Source organism: Cupressus sempervirens, chromosome 1 (assembly GCF_028749045.1).
Source record: "Cupressus sempervirens isolate cs-2001-9-10 chromosome 1, ASM2874904v1, whole genome shotgun sequence".
NCBI lineage: Eukaryota > Viridiplantae > Streptophyta > Pinopsida > Cupressales > Cupressaceae > Cupressus > Cupressus sempervirens.
In genome coordinates, this window is record NC_143118.1 from 586689664 (window position 1) to 586716467 (window position 26804).

Here is a 26804-nt window from a genome sequence, read left to right on the forward strand (position 1 = left end):
TAACATATTGACCTATTGTATCTTAAAAACATTATTATTATTATTATAATATTTTATTTCATATTTTTTCCTCGGTCAAAGTCTAATAAAATGCTACCAGAAAAAGACACCATGCTTTTGCAAGGAGACAATCGTTTTTTCCGAAGTGATAAATACAATCATGATAGAAAGAGACACCATGCTTTGTCAAGGAGACAATCTTTTTTCCGAAGTGACGAATACAATCATAATCTTAGACATCCGAGAAAGGAAACTAAGCTCGTAATGACAGGCCTGGCTGATGCTTTATGAGTTGGTGGTAGCTGTGCTGTGAAGTCGGACAAATAAATGACTGCAGCATGAAACCCGCCTTACAACTTTACAGTATTTATGATTTTTTGCTTTGTGGCCGCCCACGTTTGTGTCTAATCACATCATTGATGCACGGGCTTTCTGTTCAAATTCATATATTGGGTTCATATGTTACAATCAAATAAGGATTTGTTTGATTTGGGGATTCCCTGAGGATGCATTTTTATTTGAAATGTTAGCTGTATGTAGTTGTTAGATGAAGGCTTCATTTATTCCTTCCTTGAGATGACAATTTTGTTCTGCACCAGGTAGTTTACAACTTATATTTTCTTCTTTATGCATTTTCTGCTTGACCACATTGTACATTGAATATGTTTAGATATCAACTGATGTTCAGTTCATCGTGTTGCATCCAAGAACAAATCTTGTTTCAGTTTTTTTCAGGCCATAAATTTTTTTAGTGAGAATGGATTTGGGGATTACCTGTGTTATATTTTGAACTGCACATCTGTTGCTTCTCAATCCATCGTCGGTCGGTTATGATCAGTGATCTGAGACTACATTTGGTTCATTTCTAGTAACTAGACATCTTCTGTTGGCGAAAAAAGTGTTTGCTTTCTCAGCCTATCATCAGATGGAAATTGGAAAGATCTTGTCATTAACAATCAAACGCAGGAAAATGGAAATTCGATATTACAAGAAAATTTGTTGGTATTAAGTTAAAAACATATTTAAACCTTGGGCTAGGAGACATAGTATCTCATTTGGTCTTGAAGGTGTGGATGTATGCATTGTGCCCAATTTTCGATTTTTCTACTGGTAAACAGTCTGCTTCGGTATGGGTTTCATGTTCTTCTTTGGTGATTCTTCTGTTGGGAGAGACTACAATGAGTTAGAAAACACTTTACTACCCTATTGAAGATCCCTTCTTTGTTGATCCCTATCTCGCTAATTGATCCCTTCTTTGTTGATTTACATTTGAGTGTTAACAAGGTCGAAATCCAGATCAATGAAAAAAACAAATCTTCTCTTGAGGATGATTTTGTATATTTCCCTTCCTTGCTGTGATTTACACGAGTGTAAAATGATTTGATTTTGTGTTTTACTCTCTTCACATGTTTGTAGAAATGCCGCCACATATTTTTCAACAAGTCATTTGTTCTTATACATTAGAAGTGTTTAGTATGTCTACCACAACTTAGCATCGACAAATTATTATAGAAGCCAAATCCATCTCATCATGAGTTAAACAAGCCTTTTAGTCAATGCAGAAATCCAAGAATAATCATCTAGCCTTGAGAACAATACTGACAAACGATAGAGAGGCATCTTAGAAGGTTGAAATCCAGAGAAACGAAAGGAATTCTTGTATTAAACATGATTAGAGGTTAAAGTTTCAAAAGACATGGTCGGTTGTTGTCAGAATACTTAAATTTCTTTATTGGAGCACGACAAATACAATTAAGCCAATTGCAAAAATCTTACTGCTCGTCACAATGATAGACACAAAACTCCCAACAGAAAGGTAAGAAAGAGAATTTACAAGCAGCAAAGACAAACGCAGAGGAGATATCTACAAACTGAGGATTACACTCTTCATTAGCTGCAAAAAGTAGATGCCCACTAACAAGGATGTGTGCTGCCTGGATAGAGCCAAGGCAAGAGAATTTCTCCCCCATTTCTATGTGAGTTAATGAGACTATCTAATTAAAATGGTCTGAAAGAACCTCCTAGTTTAAGTTACTAGAACACTTGTGCCTTGATCGAGGTGCATGATGGTTCGCTTCTTGCGATTGGTCTGAGTCTGAACATCAACAGAAGCTAACATCTTCTCAAAATTGTAAATGATAACCTTGGGATGAGTGATGGAAGCATCCTTCTATAGTGAGGTGCCTCCTACAACTTGAGATGAATCGCATTGTAAACTTCAAAGATGCCAGGATTAAGCTCAAAGATCTAGAAAAACTCAGTGAGCTTGGTTTCTTGGAGAATTATGCAAGGCCCATGTGTGACGTATATCACCTGGTGAAGTTGTATTGTTTATCCAACTCAGGCAGGGGTCCCATGGAGATTTTTTTTTGTTGCAGAATTATTTAAAACCTTTTCCTGAAAATAGAAGCTTCTACTACTTTTAGGCTTGCATAATTAAGCTGGTTTTAATGGGGTGGGGCAAGAAATTGCCCCACTAGCTTAGGAGTTTTACCTGCCACTTGTCAAACTTTTAGATTTTTGTAAGAAAATAAATTTTGGAGGGAAAGTGATTATTTTAACATCGGTTTTTATATTACTGCACAAATGTTAGAAGACAAAGATATGCATTCATGGGATCGCCAGGATTAAAATATTCATAAAAACCCTCAAACAGCTCCAGCTCTATTTTTAAGGAAGCCCCCTCCCATGGGACCCAGCCTCAATCTATGTATGATCGTCAACCTGGAAAAAGATGAAATTTTCAATGAAGATTGCGAAGTGTCTTGAATCTGATTGGATGATGACCTGAAATTTAGCATGAAGGTTGAAAACATTCACTTGAAGGAAGAATATTTTTCCCATTTTTTTTTTGTTAGTGCGGTATTCGAGAGTTAGAAGAGCAACAGGAATCTGATATGAGACTCCAATTGGTGAATAACATGATGTTAAAATTATGGGAATATTTTCCAATAATTTTTTGCTTGTGGGGAGCTTTATTTGTTTGTAAGCAACATGGGTAGCTTGGCTGTAGCTATGCTGAATAACTTGAAGGTAGTCCTTCTACTTATTTTGCTGATGGTAAATGTAGAAAGCATGGAATAAGGCGCAATAGACAACCTTTGTAGTGGTGACACTTTGAAAATGAATAGAACAGGAGAAGCGTGACAGGCAACTAAAAAGTTTCCACATCTATCATCGAGAGTGATTCAGGAAGTACAAGTTATGATCTGAAACAATAGTGCGTCGTAGCCTAAAATTGCTCTGAAATGGCTAAAAAATAAAATAAGAAACCTTCAATCCAATTGTCTGATTTGAAAGCTTGAATTGACTGCAAGTTGAGAAGTGATGCAGGTCAAACTTGTTACTTAACTTACTTCTGCTATGAAGGTCAAAAAATGCAAAGTTAAAGGTGTTTAATGTTCTTGAAGCATGTCTAGGGGATTATCGTTTGTGACTAGGTGCACTCAGTATGTTTTCTTTGGCACCACTAAAGAGGGGAAACCTCAAGAATTATTTATTGAGTTGCACCTTCCCTCTTTGAGAAACTACTTGATTTGGTGCTTTATTTGGGACTCTTTGTCAGTGTAACAAGGTAGGTTATTGAACAATTTAGAACATGGCCCAAACTCATCAAATTGTTAATGGACTCAAAGGAAGAAGTCTTTTTGGCTTCCAAAAAATTGAATATCTTTCAATGAAGATTTAGTTTTTTTAGCTAGGAGCTTGTTAGAATAATTGGCAACATCCAAATGATGCAAATGAGTAAGACAATTTTGAAATGAAGTTGTTTGATGGTTGTTCTACTAGAGAAAAAGTGAGCCTTTTCTTGGAAATGAAAGAGTATGACAAAAATGAATAAATTGAAAAGAAAAGGATATATTCCAATACTCGACCAAGTTTCTGGGATGAAGACTATGAGGGATGGCTATTGATAATAAAAGGAAAATAAAAAATATTTGAAATTTCAAATCATTATACGAGAACATGATACTTACACACACATTATAGAGCCTTAATAAATAACTTTAGAATCGAACTAAGATTTTACATGAGAGTAGACAAACGAATTTATGAAAGTTTATTGCCTTTATTGTCAATGTGCATGTAATATAAAAATTACAATAAAATGTCCAAAGACTGTAAGTTTGAACTATAGACTGGCAAAAATATACAAATTTTGTCGTTGCATGTAATTGACAATTTAGCATCTACTAACACTAGACCAAAATTGGGGTCTAGATTTGAGTCACTGCTACTATGAGGGTGTGACACATCCAGTGAAAGACAACCTACCCTTGTGTCTTCTCATATTTTGTGTGGCATCATTTGGATCACATCCTAAGATGTAGTTTGAGTCTAGCTATTTCTAAGAGTCTATTTAACTTGGAGTTGCAAGGCACTACTCATTACGAACAAATTTTCCATTCATTAAGAGGTGAGCCAATTTCTCTTGATTAACTAGATGAAGCTACATGCAGACTAATTCCTCTTTTCTATATAGTAGTTGGCAACCTATGAAATGAGGCAAGTGGGAGATATCCTCAACTTTGGGTCATCCTTGCTACATCCAATATTCAATAGGGTCAATTTGAGCTAAAGCAACTCCATTTGTCTTTGCCTTTGGTTTGTTGAATGTTGGATAGTGAAATTTGACAAGGGCTATCTACTAAGTTTGAAGTAATGTAGATTCCTCATTTGAATGCTTTTTTTGAAGGGCCTTAATGAGCCCTTCTTTCACCTTTTCACCATGAGATAGGAGCACTCTCCTAGGTCTTAAATTACACCATTTGAGATTTAGAGCAGAGATTGCCATATAAATCAAGGTGTTCACAGTGTTCTACGATTGCGTTACAATGGGCTTAAAATACTACTCATAAAATCCCAAATTAGGACCCCTACTATGAATGGCTTGCTTTATCTGCCCAAATATGCTCTCAATTATTTCATAAATCTTTCCAAGGCTAGGAGAATTTGAATCAACATATTGTATGACCCATATAACAAGTGAGGTGAAGGAGCAAACATATAGGCAAACAAGTTACAAACATTAAAATCTAAATAAGAAGAAGAAAGATTAAGATTTAAATGACACAAAATGTTATTGCAAAGATTGATAATAATCATAAGTTCAAACCATTAATAAATGAACAATTTAATAATATAATAAGTTAGGACTTCACTATGGACAACTAATCATTGTCAAAAATAATTTGTTTCATGGTTGCCTCTAATTATTTACCCTCCCTATTAACCATCATTAATTATAGAGGCTCTTGTACCTCAACATCCTTTAAAAAAAAAAAAGTAGCAAGCATATCTAGTATCTATAGGCTCAAGGAATTCCATTTTCAAAAAATTATTGAAGAAAACGAGGTGTGGTAGTTGCAAAACTTAATTTGTATATCTAGCTTCCGCTATCGATAGTTTCAACCAATCTATCTTTGCAATGTCTTTTAATGTATGAACACAACATGGTATCCATAAAATGTTCTTGTTAGCACCCTCCACCAACAAGTCAACTAACTTGCATACATGGGTTGTATGCACAATATTAGAGGGCCTATCTCTTTAGTGAAATTTAAAAAATAATCTGAAATTGGGTTTTTTCGTCCTCTCTTCCCTAAATGATGGATAAATTGAAGAAAATAGAAGCTAGTTAATATGTGATGATGATATTGATAAGTAGTTAATCTGTCTAACCTTTGATGATGATAGAGTAGCCATTTGTTATCCAAGGTTGCCTCATTTCCATATCATTACACTCATCTTAGAATACTCTCCACCGAGGTGTGTGGTAGGTAGCTTATGCTCTTTAGGGGGCCCAAATGAGGAAAGAACATTAAAATAAGGAGAAGATGCCACACGAAATGACATGACATGGTTAATGAAAACATTAGTGATAGAAGCACAACTACTTCTCGTAATTGTGCATTAAACATCCTTGCAATAATAGAAGCCACTTTTTTGCTTGGTAGAACCCTTCACCTTTTGACTTTCAATATCTATCTTTTGGGTAGCCAATAACATAATAGGTTACATACTCTTTATTAACATTTCCTTATTTCTTGTCTCACCCTTCATGTAGGTAGCCAATAATATAATAGGTTGCATGCGCTTTATTGTTATTCTCTTATTTCTTGTCTGACCTTTCATATAGGTAGCCAATGATAGAACAGGTTACATACTCTTTATTGGCATTTATCCTGTCTCACCCTTAATGTACAACCTAGTCACCTTGGCCTTCGCCTATTGTAAATGTTGCACAGCTAACATAGCTATTCTAAACCCCCCAATTTTCCTTTTTCTTGTCTTTGTTTATGGCTGTTGCAAATTGCAAAAGATTTTTATTATATTAATGGGGTCCTTTGCATAAGTCTTGAAGAATTCTAAAGAGAGTTTAAATAGGTTAATTTGAACTCAAAGTCTCCACAACACCTCCATTAGTTCTTCTACGATCTCTTTGTTGAATTTGAACCTCTTCATCCTCACTACTAGTATTTTTGGTTGAAAATTTAAACCATTGTCGTAAGGGGAAACATAAAACAAAAAGAAACAAAAATTTCTTCCCTAAATTTTTAAATTTTGAAAAACAAAAAATTATTGTGCAAATGAGCAATGGATAGAAACTTTCCTTAGATGACATAGAGTTGATACTCTTGCCTTCTTCTCATTGTTTTTCTTTTCTCTTTTCACAATTGTCCTCTTTCTTTATCTACTTCACAATTTGAAAAATGACCATATGAGTTTGATTCCTGTTTTTACTTGGTTTATGGGTATTTTAGGTTTAAGGCTTGAATAAAGCCCAATATTGTTTTGTTAAAAAACTATTTTTTATGTTGTTTGGGTCGTAGGGGATGGATATCTCTCAATCATCTTCAAGATGAGCATCCCTCCCTTGCCGTCTCCTCAGATTTAGCCATTTGGAAACGTTTCTGATTTTTTCTAGAAATCAGATACAGAGTTCAGACCTTTCTAACCCATCTTTGCATCTTGGTATGTCCCTTATAGAGGATGGGTCATAATATGCAGGGGATGTTTCCAGGGTTACATGGGATATTCATAGAATCCTAAGCATTTGGAAGTTGAACCTTGAAGGGAGTATCAAGAAGGAAGAGAAAGTTGAAAACATGCAATTTGAAATGCCAAAATTTGCTCATGTAGAAGAAATTTGTGAATTTGAATTTCTCACTTTGTATAATCATTTGGCACTTCCTATGATGAATTTTCTGCTTCATCAATCTTCTTTAACCTAATTCTTTTGAAAGTCACAACGTTTGCATGTGGACTCAAAATGTGTTGTGTTTGTTCTAATTTTCTTTAACTTTTCAAGAGGATTCCAAACATGCAACCAAATTCAACTCTTGATTTTATCTATACTCTATTTTTGTCCCTTCAAGGAAACTGCACTTATTGGGCCAACGGTGAGTAGAATCTGTCAGATCTCTGCCACAAACAAACAGATTGCAGCATTAATAGTAAAATCCAGGCATTGTAATGTGTTTCCATGTAAATGGCTGACTGAGGATTAAAAAGCATTTAATCATTAATGATGAAATTAAGGAATCCAACCAGGATTAAAGATTTCTGCAGTTTCTTATAACTATCAATAAGAAAAGAAGTGCTTGAATATGAAGGATGCATCCCTTGCAATGCTAAAGGGTGTTTGTGCCTCCCATTTGAAGGCATAAAAGGGAGAATGATTCATCCGAGAAAGGCATCAATGGGTCATCAATTCAGAAATTAGTTGATAACCAACGGAGGAATTATTCAAATTTCAGAATATAAAGTTAGAGCAGCAATTGATATATTTCAGAAATTGATTTATTATTAAAGCCATTCGAGAATAAATCTATTAATTCATCAAGAGTTATTTAGTTAGAAAAAATATAGTAAATTTCTTAAGAATTCAGTTTTGATTTTGTGAATTGTACCTTGCAAAGAGGAACAATGGCGAGCCTTTCGAGTTCACAAGAGATGGACCCTGTTTCATGCTCTCATCAAGTTGAATTGGAGGTGGAAGGATGGTCAGCCTTCCTTGATCTTGGGTTTAATAAAGAACGGCCAGCCTCCAAGGTGGACTGAGAGGTGGAAGGGCAACCCAGCTTCCATGCTTTTGGCAAGTTAAGGAAGACCAGCCTTGAGAATTGCCGGTTTACAGGCATTTCTAAGAAATTCAATCTGATTTTCTATGAGGAATATACCATGTTCTGAATATTAATGATATTATGATTTATCAATCTAAATATTCAAATTTTCTTTAATGTATCGAGTTCACAAGAGATGGACCCTGTTTCATGCTCTCATCAAGTTGAATTGGAGGTGGAAGGATGGTCAGCCTTCCTTGATCTTGGGTCTAATAAAGAACAGCCAGCCTCCAAGGTGGACTGAGAGGTGGAAGGGCAACCCAGCTTCCATGCTTTTGGCAAGTTAAGGAAGACCAGCCTTGAGAATTGCCGGTTTACAGGCATTTCTAAGAAATTCAATCTGATTTTCTATGAGGAATATACCATGTTCTGAATATTAATGATATTATGATTTATCAATCTAAATATTCAAATTTTCTTTAATGTATTGATTTGAACATTATCATCAATTCTTGATACATATTTTACTAACATTAGTTTTTAGTGATTAATATGCTTGCAGTTGTGAAACCAGGAATATCCCAATTAGGGAGATAACAATTGTTATGAAAGTTTTGATCTTGCCAACTTGCAGATTAAAGGGAAGTATATACAATTAAGTCAAAGAGCTCAATGGACCTTGGAAAGAGAAAAGAGGAAACTAGAGGCAAGTAGCAACCCTATCATGGGTAATAAAATGGGTAATGATGAGGTTACTCTAAGAAATGAATTGAGAGCTTTCACGTGGAAACCTGAAAATACAACACAACTGATTCCTAAAACATTTAAAAACACGAACAATAAAATCAATACTCTTAGGCCTAATTATACCAATGGAAGAGATGTTAATTCCAATCATTTTGAGAATAATAATAGGACTCCACTTAGATCACCTAGATTAACTAGGTCTACATTCTTACCTAGAGAAGAGCGACCAAGAGAAGAAGAAGAATCCAACTTTGCAGCAAATGGACTTGATGAATGTGTAGAAGCATGTTAAAGAAAATACACTAACATTAGAATACATACCATTTAGAGAAATTGTGATGCAAGGACAAATAATACCTCAAGAAGAGAATGAGGGAAACCCAACAAAGATTTATAATAGAGAGTGAGTAAGACCAGTCTTCCCAATTTTGATCAATTAGGTAAGGTAGTACAAGCATGGACCCAAAAGCTCGACACATTTTTCACTTATGTACAAAAAAGAAGGCGCTATTAAATTTTTTAGTCTACAATTCGAAGGAATTGCACATGATTATTGACACAATGGAATTGCTGCAAAGGGCATCAAAATGTGACGTGTGATGAATCTGCTCTAAAAACTTGTAGATTCGTATGATTAGAGGCATCTTGAAAGACATTTCAAAGAGTGGACAATTAAAGAAACAAGGTTTGGTTTAGGATTATGTAGGAGTATTTCAAAGAATTTCAATCATGGTGCAACAATGTTATTGAGGGAAGGCTCACGTACCAATTTATTGAGGGATTTATAGTCACTCCATGGCTTGGTGGGCGCCCTTGATCCTACATACCTAATTTATATAATCCAAAAAGAGTTAAGGCTAGAAGTTACAACATCTAAGGAGTAGACCTATTCCAAATATACCATTAGGGTCACATTAGCAACCCTCTTACTAAAAAAATAGGCAACTAGAGACGCTACATCAATCCCACATAACAAAGGAATTCAACAAAGAGCTTAAGAAGAAAAGGTTGCGTTATTTTTGTAAGGAAATATAGAAACTTGGTCATTAATGTTTGAAAAGGGGACAACTATACAACTTAGAAGCAATGATGGGTGAGGAAATGGACAAAGAAGAATTTGAAACCAAAAGAAAAAAGAGGAAAAGAGATGAAGATTTCCAAGCAGTATATTGGCCACTATTTTAGGGGCACCCTTGTTTCACCCCTTTAGAATTCATTGTGTTTTACAAGGACACAACGTGATGGTCATAGTGGACAATAGTGGTAGACATGATTTTATTATGAAAGTTCAGTAATGAGGGGAAGGTTAAAAGCTGGAAAATTTGAAGGATTTAAGGTAGTCATAGCAGATGAATTCACTACTCTTTGCACACAATGAATTCAGCAACTAAGCATCACCTTGGGAGACATCAAATAACTGAGTATATGTACTAGTGGATATGGGAGTTATGGATGTGGTTTTGGGCCTCCAATGGATACATTCCTCAGGAAGATGTTATCAAGACCTTTCAAAAGGTGGAACTATGTTTCCAACACAATTGCCAAGAAGTAATTATCCATGAACTATTAGATGGCTCTCCTAGGATAGTGTCATGAAAAAGGATTGAAAGAGCTTTTAGGCATGGGAAAATAAAGTGGGTGACATGTTGTATGCTCCTTTATAGATCTTCATCCAAAGGAGGGAGGAGTATACATGTCGATATTCAATCTGTCCTAGACAAGCATAAGAAAGCTTTTCACAATATTCTATTGAGACTATCTCCTAAGAGGGGTTTTGTATGTATCACTGAACTAGAAGAGCAAAACATGTCATTTCCCACCCTACTGCCACTCAAAGAAATATAATGAAGAAATTAGAAAAAAATTAGGGAGTTACATGTGATGGGGTATATATGATATAGGTCAAGCAATTTTACTTAATCCGTAGTTAGCTACAAAAAAAATTAAAAATTCACTGAGGTGTGTACATTATAGGGAACTTGATAAAATACTCTCTAGAATAGATATTCAATCTCTAGGATGGGTAAGTTAATAGATGGACTTCATTGGGTAGTATACATCTCCAAGATAGACTTATATTCTGGGTATCATTGACGAAAAAGATGTTCCTAAAACAGCCTTTAGGTGTCATTTTGAGCATTTTGAATTTCTAGTCTTATTTGGAATGACTAATCTCCCATCCACATTTCAATCTTTTGCATGAATCACATATTTGGCAAGCAATTAAGGAAATTCTTTTTGTTGTTCGCTAACAATATATTAGTTTTTGGTAAAACTTGGAGGGATTGCTTGAGACATGTTGATGAAGTTTTGGGGATACTTGAGCAACAATCTTTATTTACTAAAACATCCAAACATGAATTTGGGATGTATGAAAGGTATAAAATCACTGTTGAAGGGGTTAACATGGATGACGAAAAGATCAAAGCAATCAGAGATTGGAAATGACTAAAGACTTTGACTTGTTTGATGAGATTTCTAGGACTTAAATGTGCTTTTACATGGAGTGAGGAGGCTCGATAAGCTTTTGAAAAAATAAAAAACATTAATGAGTTCTTGTCCTATGTTAGCGCTTTTAGACTTTCTCTTCTATTTGAGTTAGAATGTGATGCTTCTAGGGATATTGATGCAAAAGATGCACCCAATATTTTCTGAGAATCACAAGCTTTAAGAGATGGAAACGGACTATTCAATTTATGACTAGCAATGTTAGCTATTATAAATGTTCTTTTGAAGTTTAGGCAATACTTATTTTGTGGGAGAATATTTTCAAGACCGATCCTGATAGTCTAAGATTCTTTTTGAACTAAAATGATCTAAATGGTGGGCAATTGAAGTGGGTTAGCAAGTTGCAAACTTATGACTATAATATTTATTACATGAAGGGGAAGAATGATGTTATTTCTTATGGTTGATCTCAAAAACCTCATCTGTGTTCAATGATGGACATCTTTACAAATTGGAAGAATTTCAATACTAGTAGAATATGCCAAGGATGCATTGGCAAATGATATATTGGAAGGATAACTACAAGATGAAAAATACAAGGTGGTTGAGGAGCTCATTCTCTATATAGATTAAATTTATCTTGTCCTAGGATTAAGAATGAAAGAAAAGATTACGAGGGCATATCGTGATACTCCACTAGCAAGCCATCGAGGTTATCGCAAAACATACAAGCAAGTGAGAAAGATTTTCATCGAAAGGCCTCAGAGGGGATATTTTGATGCAAAGTAATGAGAATTGCTGCGATTCATCCAATTCAGGTGATTCGACTTGACCCTCCTGATTTTTCCTAACTCGTTGAATTGCATGAATTGCCAGTTTAGGCAATTCTGGGTGATTTTTGCCTAAATCAGCGAGTTATGTGCCTCATGACTCGACAAATTTTTTTTTTTTTGTTGGTTTCTTTTTTTTGGTTGCTTCTCAATTATGAATTTTGATTATTTATATTTTTTATTGTTCAATCAGCAGCTATTGGTTTTTTGGAAACACATCAAATATAGTTACAAATAACTTTGAGAATACCTTCCTTGATAGAACATACCATGAGCCCCAACATTCTTAGAAGATTAATTGGATCCTCAACCTCTTTCAATCATATGCAACACTTACAACCTTTCTTTAGATTGGATATATGATATGATATTATCAATTTCTATTTACTTAAGCTACAATTTACATTTTACGTATGTGATGGATTTATCATTTATGTTTCTTGTTTATGTATGTTAAGCTTCTATTTGATGATGTTATAGTGTGTTTAAGTTATATTCAATAGAGGGTGTATGAAATAAGTTTAAATCGTTAAAATCTTTAAATTTCAAGGGTTTTTTCACTTTGCCAATTCATAGGCAATTCACAATTTGAGTAGGCCTTGCCAATTCTGATCCGATTCCAAGTTTTGGTTCTTTGTTTTGATGCAGATTAGGGAATTTGGGATCTGCCAAAAAGGCAAGGTAGAGAAAACATTTTCAACTAGGGTGTTACAACCTTTGCCAATACCTAATAAAAAATGAAAAAAAGTATTCCAATCGATTTCCTTACAAGATTTCCAAAGGTACGAGGCAAGTATTTTATATTTGTGGTGGTGAATCAACTAAGTATGCTTATTTTTTATGCTATAATATCTCTTGAATATAGAGCACCATAGGTAGCCAAACTCTTCTTTAGGGAAATCTTCAAATTATACGGTCTGCCTAGGAGCATTGTTAGTGACAGAGATAATAGTTTTGAAAATTTGTTTTGGGAAGAACTCTTCAAGTTTGCTGGAAAGTGCTAGTTACCGCCCAGAAACAGACGGGCAAACAAAAACTGTAAACAAGTGGCTTGAAAGATATTTATGTTATGTCACAAAGAAACAAACAACACTGGTCAAGTGGCTACATCTCGAAGAACATTTGTAGAATACTACTCATAAAATGTTAATAGGGACAAATCCTGTCGAAGCTCTATATGGGTATTAGGCTGTATCATTTGAAGATTTGATCTTACGAATTGGAGATTTGATCTTACTAAAAGCAATTGAGAACAATATACTTTCTGCAACACTGATAGATATTCTAAACTCACTCAAAGACAACTTGCATCCTACTCAAAACCAACAAAAGATGTATGTTGATTGTCAAAGATATGAGAGAGCATTTGAAGTGGGAGACTTACTGCTGGTGCAATACAAAGTTAACTAAAACTTCAAATAGGATAAGTAAGGAGATCCCCAAAAACCCTCAATCATGGGAACTGATGATTGAAAGGAAGGCATGCCAACATCAGTAAACATTAAACTTTAGAGAATAAGACAATGTGGGGGTTTGAGGAATGAGGTACTTGAGGGAAAGGTACCAAGGTAAGGGAGATCCCGAAACCTTGACCAAGGCAGAAAATTAACTCAAAGGCCTTGATGCTTGTACTTATTTTGACATTTGGGTATTTAGACTCATAACAAAGACATGAAGGGAAACAAAGCACAAAACCAAACATTGAATGACAAAGGGACTCATTAACAGAATTCTTTCAACAAATGTCAATGATGGCCAAAATAAGGGCAAGGTAGAGAAGATGGCACAAGGTATAGGGGTTTTTGCATTTTAGGGCATTTACCAACATAATCCATGTGCATTCTTTCAGTTTCAAAGTTGTAGTCTTCCTCTATCTCACTGCTTTCTCATTATTATTTTTCCAAATGCATATTACTATTTGTGGACACTATGGTTGGATATGTTTGCTTAAGTTGCACTTTTGCTACTATTGGACATACTTCTAAAGTAGAATCACTTTTTTTAATTGTATTATATTATTACAGCTTGCAAGTATAGGAATCTATTTAATTTTTTTAAAATTTAAGTGTTATGTCCAATGCCAATCTAAAAACTAGAGTCATGTTACTATCATTGCTAGCCATTGTTATCGAACACCTTTATTTTGTTCGTTGGCTTGCAATGCCCTCCTATTGCTATAAAAAAGTATGAAACAGTCTGGTAGGAACTCTCTTTTTCAATGAAAGAATCATTTCCATTGACTCTTGTTATTAGGCTCTGAGCAATGCTTGCAATCTTCTTCTTAACAATCTATTAACTGGTCTTTAAGAAATGACTTGTAACATCACATGGGTAATATAGGTACCAAATAACAATCATGCCATAAATATAGCTTTATAATGTAGATTGGAATACTAGAACATAATACATCACATTCTTCATGTGTGCACAGATGCATACACATAATTTGGCAGGCATCCGTATGACCACACAGAATGAACATGGCACAAAGTCAGATGAATAATAATGTCTCCATTAATCACATTTGTAATGTAAATCTCCAACATACTTGAGATTGAAATAATTACAGGGCCAACAAGTACATATAGGGAAGCGCATGGTAGGTAAGACTGGTTTGAAATGGGTCAGCTAAATTGGACACGTAACAACCAACTAGTACATGATGAGCAAGTGGATGTAGATGATGGATGCCAAAACTTTTCCGGGAGGCACAAAAGACATATGTTCTCTTGAAATACTTATTTGGAAAAATTTAAACTTGACATCTACCAAGGATGTGCAAAGGACGGGAAGGCTGGGGGGCACATGAATTCCATTGATGTGACCAAGATGGATTGGGAAAGCACCTTCAGTTCTGTAGTCAAATTTTTCATGTTTGTGCAGGTAGGAGAAAGGACAGAGGGTTTAGTCTCCAAGTTTAAGCAATATCTTGTTAAAGAATTTCTTTCCATTTGATTAATAAATAATTTCATTTACAACTTTATGTGATAAACGAAACAGAAATCTATTTTCACTTCTTTGAGAAGGGCCATCTCCTAGCTAAATTCTTATCTGGGCATATCTGCATAAGTTGCACAAGTTCCTGTACCTATAAACATAGTTGAAGAACTTGGACTTGCAATAATTCTGCAGGCCCACAATTTTCAAAAACTCTGTATTTGACAAAAATTCAGGGAAAACTCAACAATAGCTCGGAAAATTGAGTATAAAATTGCTAAATTTATAGAACTTGTTACGGATGCTCATCATATACAAATCAAAATTAGAGTTTGATACATATCATAGACCAAAAAATGGGTCAACCTCTGAATGAGCTACATTGCCTCTTCCACTAGCCATTTCATATGTAGAAGTTGCCTCATCTAAAGATATTTTTGGCTAGCTGTGTGATAATAAAATCTATGTTAACATACTGAAGATTTATATTCCAATTCCTAGTCACTCACTCATTGTTATCATTCTCTTATTTGACAAGAGATCCCAATAACTAATGCGAATTTAGGAGTGAAGACCTTGATAGGGATAAAGGGAAATGCCCCTCATGGGATTTGGGGGCAACACAGCGCAGCATCCCTTGTGGGGACTTGGGGGCAATGCAGCAAGGTCAGGGAGGCAGAACCACTTCCCCAATGGGGTCAAGTGAAAATCTTATTTCTTTAATCACAGGCAAGAAAAAGGTTTTTATATGGATTTGGATGAGTTATGAACACAAAACCTGTCACTTTTTGCATTAACTTATGAGTTTCACAAGGAAAAAATTGCCACGAGTTTTATGAAAAACTGTTCGACAGTTATTGGGTGAGTAACTCGCTTGGCAATTTGGCTGGCAAGTACTCAGCAAGCTTTGCAACTATGCTGATAAGTGTAAATGTATTTGTGATGGAAAATAGAAATATAAAATCTAAAGGAGCTGATTGTCCCGATGGACTGAACAGACATCTATTTCAACCTCTTTAAGGAACATCATCCCGTAACTGAATTTCCTTTTAGATTTATGTTTTTCTGAGATGAATGCTATATTCTGTAGTAAGTTCTGAATTTGAATGCATGCACATAATGTCTAGCTTTTTGCAGTCATGTATAGCATTTCTGAGATTTCTGAGCTGTATATCAGTCAAAACTAGCTGTCTTTTTGTTGCACAATAATTTGCATGCTTTTTTAGATCCATAGTCAACCCCATGTTTGTGATTATTGTTACTGTTGGTTGGATCTGCTGTAAGAAAGTTAATCATAATGTTCTCAATGAAATTTACTTGGTCTCAACTTGTGCTAGGATGCTACATTGAAGCTCTCTGAATGCAAGTATTCTTTTCTTTCCACTAAAGTATAGTGGCACACCCATGGTAAATATCAGGTGTTCTTCAAAGTTATGCAATCTTTGAATGTTTCTTTCCATGGGACTATGGTTTGATGATTCAATCACCTGATCATATTGGTAGCTTGTGTTTTTGGATTTCACGCAGAAAACATGAATACACCTCATTTGTGGTTATATATCACCATATGTGTCCTGGCTTTTGTCACTTCAAAAATTATCATTGCTTTTCTGCTTTACTCAAGATGGTATCGAAAACGACGTGTTTGTGAAGACAATATGGCAGGTATGTCACCATTTCAACTACATTAGACTTTAAATTTGTTAGAGAATGTAAGGTGGTGTTTATCTTAATGAAATTGATGATATTTGCAATCACATATTTAACGCTTACAGATTTCATATAGGCATTATTGCAGTTTTGCAAAGGAGCTTTAGTATAATTGCTATATTTCTTCTAGACACCAAGTCCTTCCAAAGTGCCATTTTTTTTAATCTTCATGTTTATGGAGATGCAATTCATTGGTGAAAATTATAAAATAATATGAAGACTTTTAGTTAATGTTATTACTTTGATAGCAATGAAGATAAAATAAAAACTAGATGGGCCTATTAGTTAAACAATGGAAGTAACCTGAATAACTTCCTACAACTGAAATATGACTATTAACTTTTCATAATTGATGCATCTGATTCTGAAAGTTTCATTCATATATGTGCTGTGTAAACAAGCTTCCCATCTAAACTATTTAAGAAATCTCTTTTGAGGGATATTCGTTTAGGTTCGTTCTTCCATTTTTTTTTGGACAAGTCAAGATTCACATCCCTAGTGTTTATAGGTTAACCATGTTACTTGTCAGTTTTCTTATTTAATGGGAAAACTGCTTGTTTATTTGTGTCTTTCACTGTCAATAATCTCAGATAGGATAAATATGTTGTTCATCTAGCAAACCTGTTGCTATGTAGGGTTCATTATATTTAAACTCCATTAAGATGCCTTTTATGCTACTAAAGTTATTCACCTATTTAATAGATTGCAATCCTTCATGGAATTCATTTTCTTAAAAAAACTTCAGTCTTCTCATCGGTTTCATATGCAACTGTTTCTTTTTGTATATTCTACTAGATACCAATGCTTTAGTCTGTCATCGACAACAATATAGAAAACATATTAGCATATTCATACTTTGTGAGAGTTAGCAATAAATTTAACCATGACACTCTGATCTCTTATTTTGTTTGTCTGGATGATACCAGATCATTTCAAACAAAGTAGTTGCTATCATCTTCCTGCATTTCCATTGATCTTCTGTAGACCAAGTTGTAAAGCTAGTCAGTTCATACAGAGTGGGAAAATATTCAGCCTTACATATAAGGTCTCAAGAATCTATCTATTTTAATGGCTTGTCTTCAGTTCTTAACTTGTTCTTCTTTAATGATATCATTATAGAACCCATCAATGTGCATGGTTCTTATGTCTGTCATATGTATTACAGTATTACCATCATGAATATATATACCCAGAAATACCTAACTGCAAGTAAATCAATATTAATAGTCCCTTCTGGTTTGTAGTATGTACTTTATAGATCTGTTCCATCTGTTACAAGTACTTGTGAATTTATGTTGTTGCCTTTGGGAATTTTTTTGTTGCCTTCCTTTCAAATTATTTTAAATTTACCCTTGCTGAACTCTGTTGGATATTATTGTTCCTGTGATTGCACAACTCTGCCTTCCTTTCTGATTTGTGTCCAACTATATCAAATTTATGCAGAATTTTACAATTTTCTAAGGTGTTTACTCTTCCAGTTGTATCAAAGTTGTATCCTTTAGTCTTCCAAATCGCTGTTGTTATCTTTGTATACAGCTTACATTTTCTATTGCTTTTACTGGTTTTGTCTCCTAGCTTCTCTCGGCATAGAAGACCTTTTCAGTTTTCTCATTTATTCCATAACGAGTGCTTTTTTTGTGTTTTCTGTAAATGCCACTTGTCTATCCGTCTATCCAAGATGCTCACTGCAAGGATGCTACTTGGTGATTTAACGATAATATCTTTGCTTTGCTGTCTCTCCTGTGGGGTCTGTAATTGTCTTTATTTAAGATTCATGCACTGATTATTTAGTTTCATGCATTGACATCTGACCAAGTTAAACAATATAAAAGGACTAGAAATAGAATATTAAATAATTGTGCAGGCAGTTAACTATTCAAGAACATCAAAACTAAATCATGAATAAAGCTAGAGTAAATCAGTAAAGCTTAAAGTTCTTTGAGAACACTAACTGGATAGAAAGACAGGTGGTAAAATGGTACTGTTCAAGGCATCAGGAAAGGACTCCTTTACATCTGAAATCTTGCTGAAGAAGATACTGAATCTGACCAGCAAGGATATCATCGGTACAGGTGGCTTTGCTACAGTCTACAAAGTGGTCATAGATGAACATACAGCCTTTGCCATAAAAAGGCTTAGCAGAGGTAGCATTGATCAAGAGCGGGGCTTTGAGAGAGAGCTTAATGCAATGGGTGATATAAAGCACAGGAATGTAGTGACACTCCGTGGCTACTACAGTACGCCTCATGTTAACATTTTAGTTTATGAACTCATGAAGAATGGGAGTCTGGATACAATTCTTCACAGTAAGTTCCAACCTCAGTCCTTGCCAACTTCACTATTTGTTTATGATGCCTCATAATTAACAAAGATGAGCTGGCAGCTTGTATGGTGTTTCGTGTGTTTTTTTAAATATGTTTATATGGTGTTTCATGCGTTTTTTTAATATGTAGATTCTAAAGCGAGTTTTCACCAGGATTCTTATTTTGTTGCAGAAAGCTCTCCAAATAGAGTACCTTTAGATTGGTCCACACGGCACAAAATAGCACTTGGCGCTGCTCGTGGGATAGCATATCTTCATCACGATTGCATTCCACGCATCATTCATAGGGACATTAAGTCTAGCAATATTTTGCTGGATGAGGACATGGATGCCAAGATTGCTGATTTCGGTTTAGCAACATTGATAAATCCTCAACAATCACACGTATCTACTCTTGTAGCAGGGACCTTTGGCTATCTAGCTCCTGGTGAATGATAATCCTAATATTTTCATAATTAATTCTATCCAATTTTTTGTAGTTTTATTCATTTCTTTTGTTCTCTTATCAGGGCCATCAGGCAATATTTACATGTGCATTTATTATCGTCATGGCTTACTGTGTCAATTATCTTTGTAGAGTATGTGGACACAGGGAGAGCCACAGAAAAGGGAGATGTCTACAGCTATGGTGTTGTCTTGCTTGAGCTCTTAACAGGGAAAAGGCCAACTGATGAAGCATTTGTTGAGAAAGGGAATAACATGGTGGCATCGGTATATCTCTTCCTCTTTTTTTACCCATAATTTCGGACAGAAAAGGGCAATGAATGAAAGGAAAAAGATGGAAAAAATTGTTTGGAATGTTCTGCAGTACATATTGTTGTGGTCATAATAATAATTTTGCTTTTGTCGCGTCATTTATTTTTTCCTAGCCTTCTTAGGAAAATAAATAGAGGTGACAGATGCTGAATCATTTTCTTTAGTTGTTTGATCAAAATCACAACTATTAGAAAGTGCAAAACTGGCTATCTATTAACAACCATATTTAAAATTGCCTGGTCCCTCTACCTTAGCAATACTATGAATAGATTTGAACTTTTTTTTTATGAGCTTCTTTTGAGGGGTCTCCAACTACATGCTGCGCTTTATATTTTAATAATCTTTTGCTGCATAATGATTTTCCTTGAGGTATTTACTATTTATAATATGTTTCTTTGATTTTTGTAAGATCCAACTACAATGAACTAGTTATTTTGAAGGCCCAATGTTACATGATATATTCTTTGACTTGCAGCATGGCATTACATGGCTTTTATGTTTATTTTTTCAAATGTCATCAATTTGAACATTTTCTTCTAGAAAGGTCAGGTGTCAATACATTTTAATATCTTGTCAAGTCTCCTTGAGAGCATAAATTAGGCTGAGATATTTACTTTATTGTTTGCTATAAAAAATCAATGCAAGAAAGTGCATGCCAGAATTTTCTGTTGAACTATTGATTAACTGCTTGCTGCCTTTACAATTGGCAGGTGATCAGCATTTTTATGAGTAGATTTAGACTTTGTTTTGTGAGCTACTTTTAAAGAGCATACAACCTGTTGATTGTTAAATCAATAATCTCCTGCTTATAGAGGTTCTATCAAACATCTCTGATATTTTTTGACAGCCATTAATAAGAACAGTTAATTAAAAAGATCAAAGGTCACTAAGTTTTGTGTGATCCCTTTGAAATAGTACCATGTGTGCACAAAATATTATATTAATTTAGTCCAAGCAAGGATGCAATCCTTTAAGTGCATATATGTATATTGAGAAACCAACAAGAAGAAAAATGGAAGCATCAGATCACTCCAGAAAAAAATGTCTTCTTTGCTAGAGCAATGGAAACATGACAAATAACATCATCCTTGTATTATATGAACATATAACATATATGAACATTTTAAAATAGTCAAAACCTCAAAGTAGAACTAACATTCATGCACCCCTAGAAATACCATAACTTACAAATTTTGGGAGTCTTTCTGTTTGGAGAATATTGACAGTTTCACTCTAAACAAACCACAGCTTGTGTATTTTGTGAAAGAGATTCTGAATTGTTTTTGCCTCGAGTCCCACAAAGCTATCCTAGTCTATTAATTGTGCGCAGGTGCAGGTAGTGTATTATTTAGACAATATTATTTATATTTCCTTGTACCTTGATGCATATCAGTATCATATCCAGTTTGAGACATGACCTCTAGGCCTATTGTTATTCCTATCATGTCATCCACAGACCTTCATTTTCTTATTCAGGCATCATTTAATGATCACTGAGTATGAGATAAAGTAATTATGGTAGCTACAATGTACATCATAAAATGCAAATTAATCTGAGAATGTATAATATATGAAAGAGTCTGCAGGTTGACCTCCTTATTAGGGTTTTTCATGCAAAAAACTACGTATGCATACCAATTATCACCCTTGTTTCAGAGAGGAACATGTAGAAACAGCAAAAACCTACCATGGAATCAATGTTTAATTTCTCAATATGTGGAAATATTATGTCTCCAATTGTCAATACAATATTATAGTAGGCAGGGCCAAAGGAACTTAGTTCTTCCCAGTCAAGTTGCTAGACTGAGAATGCTAATCATTGATCTAAGGGGCTGATTCCCAGACTGTTACAGATACATACATTTACTGCAAAGCACCCATTGCCTTGTATGAGTATTAAAAGATGAAGGCATGCTTAATCAAGGACATCATGCCCTTTAATATGAGATTATGACCCTGACTGAGTAACTAGGTTGGCTTCCATTATCTTGCATCCAATAAAGCCCCACTTAGATCCTATTTATCAATGAAGAGATTCTAGTCAAGTGGCTTCTTGGATCATATACGTGGTTTCTTCACAATTATGTAGTTAATATTTTTTGTCTATGCGACCATCCTATGGTGATTTATTGCCATGTTATGCCCTGGAGTGTCTTTCCAAGGAAATGTCTGGTACTAAATTCTTTTATATCTCCATGTGATTTTCTGTTTATAATACTCCAGATGAATAAAATGCTGAACATGGTGTATTCAGTTATAATGGTTGAGCATCACGTTAGCATGAAAGATGATTAGTGTATTGCTAAATCTAACGTGTATGGTATGACACTTGAAGCTTTTGCACCATTTGTAGCCTTGCATTGCAAGACTAGGTAATGAAATAACGAGCTAATACCTATTTAGTATTCAGATGGCTTGGAAATGGTCCAGGGTCCCATCTTCTCTTGAAAGGGTAATCTAGTCTTATTAATGTTAGGATTCTTTGCTCATTGTTTTCTGCTTTCTAAATCATGAACGGTATCTTCTCCAAATACAATTTTTTTTCCTTTTTGGTTTCTCTATTCCGCTCTTTGTAGTGTTTTTCTTTTGCTAAATAAAGGGCCGAAACCAAATGTGTATTAAAATATGATAAAAACAACATAGTTTATAACCACATAGTTTCTGGAAGTAGTTCAAAAAACATAAAAGGAAACATATTCTAAGTTCTAACTGAAAAGTAGCAGCCTAAGTTTCAAATTGATGCCACTGGCCTAAAAACTTGATCTTGATCCATTGATAGATCAAACACTAGAAGCTACAAGATACTTTTGTGAAAAACTAGACAAAACAAAGTATGAAGATTTTTATCTGATAACCTCAGTCTGAAGAAGACAATTATCCTTTTTCCTCCTTGTCCTGTTGTGGGTCCAGTCCCTGGGAGTCATCTTACTCTTCCTCTGCTACCTCATCAATCTCTGACTCATCCTCTGCATCCACCTTGGTCTCTGCAATTTCCTGCTCCCTTTCTGCCTCGTCCTCTTCCTGCTCATTGTTTTCCTCTGCCTCTGCATCTTCCTCCACTGGTTCTTCTTCCTCATTCTCCTCTGAGAAGTCCTCGCTTCCCAGGCCCTCCAATTTTTATTCATATTTATATTGATAAATGCAGCCCAAATTCTCATCCAAATTGTTGCCATTAGGGGAATCTCTCCGGTCCATACGTAACAGATTATGAGTGTTCTTATTTATTTTCATCTTGCATTGTTATGGATGGATAATATTAGGGGTTTTTGATCTCTTAAAACAAACTTCTACCAGGGTTTGGGAAACTTATGTTTTTGAATAAAAATTCAGTGTGGTCCTAGGGGAAAGGACCCAGTACTTGAACAGGTTCCAATGATTGTGATGGGAGTCGTTGACTTGATACCTACAATATTTAATTTAACATCCAATTTTCTGACAACATTGCACCAATAGTTGTGACTTCAAAGTTGTTAGTACAATGATACTGCCCAAAATTGAATGAAATGTACCCTGATTTGTAAGAAGCAACCGATGATGTGATGCCACATCAGCTGTGCATATATTGGTACCATTTTTGCATGACCATTGGTCTCACTTTTTATTTGTGTTGTTTTGGACTACTTGGCAAAAAGTATGCTGATGTGCCATCATAATTAATGATGTGGACTTGAAACCTTAGTTATAAGCAAACAACTTGAAAAAATTGGCAGTAATTTGAAATTTCCACGTAGGATTTTGATAAGCACAAAGTTAGGGTGTTCGCGAGTCCTCTCCCCTATTTTCTTCACCAATATTACTGCCTATACTGCCTTGTTTTTTGTGTGATTTGGTGTCAAATACTTGATCTTTAATGAGAGGGAATCTCTCCACTCTTACAAGTGTTCTTATTTATTGTCATCTTGCATTGTTATGGATGGATAATAAATTGGAATTAATAATCTATTAAAGAAAACTTTTACAATGGTTTGGGAAACTTATGTTTTCGGGTAAAAATTCAATGTAGTCCTATTTTCTTCTCCAATTTTAGTGCCTATTCTACCTAAGTTGTTTTTTGTGTGACTTGGTGTCAAGTACTTTTAAGGAAAGTTTCTTAATTTATTTACCATCTTAAGTTAATTTATCATGATACAATCTTAAGTATATGGTTTATTGTCAGAATTTGGCATGTTTTCTGCGTGGAATCTCAAATTTTCTACCAGTTTACAAATTTAAGCTTATATTTATTTTAGTCTAAAATTTGATCTTTAATGTGATTCAGAATGTCAAGTTGGGAATCTTGCATAGAAATATGATCTGATTTCCCAAGCTTAATGTACAGGTAAAATCACTTATTGAAGATGGCTGCGAGGAGTATGCCTTCGACGCCGAGTTGACAGATTTATCAACACAGAAAGAGATTAAAGATGCATTTCTAATTGCCTATAAATGTTTAAATCTAAATTCAGTTGAAAGGCCAACAATGGCACAAATTGTCAAAATGCTTGAACAAATAAAATCAGGAAGTTTTACTTAGCAGATTTGCTCTTGAGAATATCATTTTAGAAAATTGAAAAGAGTAAACAACTTCTATATATTGGTTTAGTCGGGCACTTTTAACTAATCCAGTGACTAAATCATTTATATTCCTGATTATTAATTTGTATGTATTTTGCACAAGCTAATAACAGTCTCGGCAGTTTTACTTTGAGTCACGTTTATTCAACTGCGCAATAGCTAAATTGCATAACAAGTGAATAATATTTGTGCAGCACACTATGATTTTTTTGGCTAGAAAGCTATAATTTCACACATTACAATGAAAGGTCAAAGATGAAGCATCAAGGTTGTCCTTATATTTTTGTTTATAAGATCCTTATTGGTTAAAACATCTCAAATACCTGTAGTGGACACTGCATCAGTCATGCAGGTTTTAAAAAAAAGCCCACTCACCTGTTCCATAAATTGATTGTTCTTGTTCTAAACCCTTTTTTGATGTAGTCTAGAGGAGAGCTATTAAAGAGAAAGGCACTACAGAGAAGTATGACTAACTCGCGCCATGATTCAAGAGCATCCATAAGGGAGCAATACTGTGCGACTTCCTTGAGGGATATAAATATTCCAAATTTCTTGGGCTTCTACTAATTGATGGAAAATCTTGAAGGAAAAAATGTTCAAATTTTGTTTATAGAAACGAAGAGCACAAAAACAACAAACAAACCTCGAGAAAAGAGGAATTGTAATACATTTGTTGTTTGAACAAAGATTTTGGTGCGAAAGCAATCTGCTCAAGTCAAACAAGCAAATGGAGTAGATTAGGAAAAAATTACATCTAAAGCTTTAGTAATGATCTGATAGGGGACACTAAAAGAACATTCAATTTCAAATTACTCATTAACTTTGGGTCATTGGAGGTACACAAGTTTGAGATTATTATTTTTATTAATAAATTTATTTATTGCGTGTTTAAAATTTGTAATGTCAAAATTATACACTTGAGTTTAAGATATTGAAAAACATCAGTAATTGAAAATGAGGATTTTGCATAAGTTATGATTAATGACCTTTTCAGAAATGCTTTTGACCTGAAGTTATGAACTAGTGAGGCTTCAAATATGGGACAATTGTTTAAGTTTGTAATTAAGGATCATGTTGGTGATATGATTAAACAAATTATTAATAAATTTCCTTAGTATGTGTATAGAATTCACAAAGTCGTCACACACTTGAACTTGAGATATTGGGAAACATCACCAATTGAAAATGAGATTTTATGTGAGTTATGACCAATCAGCAAACCTAATGAAGCTAAGAGTTGGTGAGGTTACAGACACAAGACCTTTGTTGAAGTTTGGCATTGAAGATTTTGTTGGTGATATGAGAAAGAGAAAGTTGTGCACAAATTACACAGCATGATATTGATGTCAACATATTGATCCTTGAAGATAAGTACATTATTGACTTATGTTGTGATTACTTTGGCAATTTTGTGTTTTTATTATTCTTGTTTTGGTTTGTGTTTCTCTATAGTTATAAATATGGCCTTGTAGTTTCAACAATATACGTATGAATGCATATTTGTCTATATTTAAGTTATCATTGTTGGATGTGTATTGTCCTTGATGCAAGGAACAAAAATGGAGATGGGATGAGATATATTTATGAAGTCAAATGTTATTATTTAGCATATTTGAAGGTGCTTACTCGGTAGTGTCAAATCAAATGCCAACATTTAATTGAGAATGATTATTATAGTGGTCACTTGGCAACGTATGTTAAGGTGTGGCGACATCAACAAGGTTATGTACATTTATTGCTATTTACTTCTTATCTCTCACTAGTTTGAACCTCGGTTTTATTTGTGAACTTAAGACTAAGAATTCGTGAAGTAGTAAATGCTAGAAGGGGATTAGGAGAGATAATTGAAGAACATGACATTGTCTCAAAGGTAGTTACAAAAAGGAATATGGGAAAATTCTATATAAAGGATGAGCAAGAAAGATAAAGTTGTTGATGGTTGTTGATAGCCAAACAAGTACAAAAGAGTATACCAAGAAGAACAAAGCAAAGGAAAGCGTGAATCAAGTGAGGGAACTAATGTTGAATGAAGTGTGCGTCAATTAGCCAATTAAAGAAGATTGTGAAGAAGAGTATTGAGAAGATTGGAGATTTTGGACACGCAAAGGTAGTTGCTATTTCTATAGATCATTTCATTGTTACTCTCTAACAATGGCAGCAAAAAATTTCTTAACCAAGTGGATTAAATAGACCTATTTGTAAATCCTTTGTAAGGTGTCATTCTAAATAATGTACTAAGTCCTTTAATCATTCCACTCATGAATAGCGTGATAGATCTAGTTGATCTTTGGTGAAAATCCCCAAAAAGACCATATTTAACAATTGTATTTTGTTAGCTTTAATATGGTTGGCTCTTAACCAATCTCACTTTAGAAGAATGAATTTATTTGTGGGCAACAATTTCTATAGTGGTTTTTACAAAAAATAGGTTTT

The 26804-nt window shown here is 34.5% G+C and overlaps 1 protein-coding gene across 5 annotated transcripts; it reads left to right on the forward strand.

Annotated features, from left to right (window-relative positions):
* Positions 1-300: 300 nt before the first annotated feature.
* On the forward strand, positions 301-24501 carry LOC149578779 (Protein kinase superfamily protein). 5 transcript variants are annotated; one of them, XM_089831559.1, is made up of 8 exons: positions 385-599; positions 12740-12880; positions 16366-16435; positions 16556-16693; positions 18706-19044; positions 19234-19488; positions 19639-19772; positions 24136-24501. In XM_089831559.1, the coding sequence occupies exons 4-8, from the start codon at positions 16561-16563 to the stop codon at positions 24328-24330; spliced, it is 1056 nt and encodes a 351-aa protein (XP_089687685.1). In that variant the 5' UTR covers positions 385-599; positions 12740-12880; positions 16366-16435; positions 16556-16560; the 3' UTR covers positions 24331-24501. The 5 variants fall into 5 exon arrangements, with proteins under 5 accessions (XP_089687666.1, XP_089687685.1, XP_089687675.1 ...); XM_089831549.1 differs by having other exon boundaries at positions 460-599; positions 12740-12873; XM_089831534.1 differs by having other exon boundaries at positions 484-599; positions 12740-12873; positions 16532-16693.
* Positions 24502-26804: the final 2303 nt, after the last annotated feature.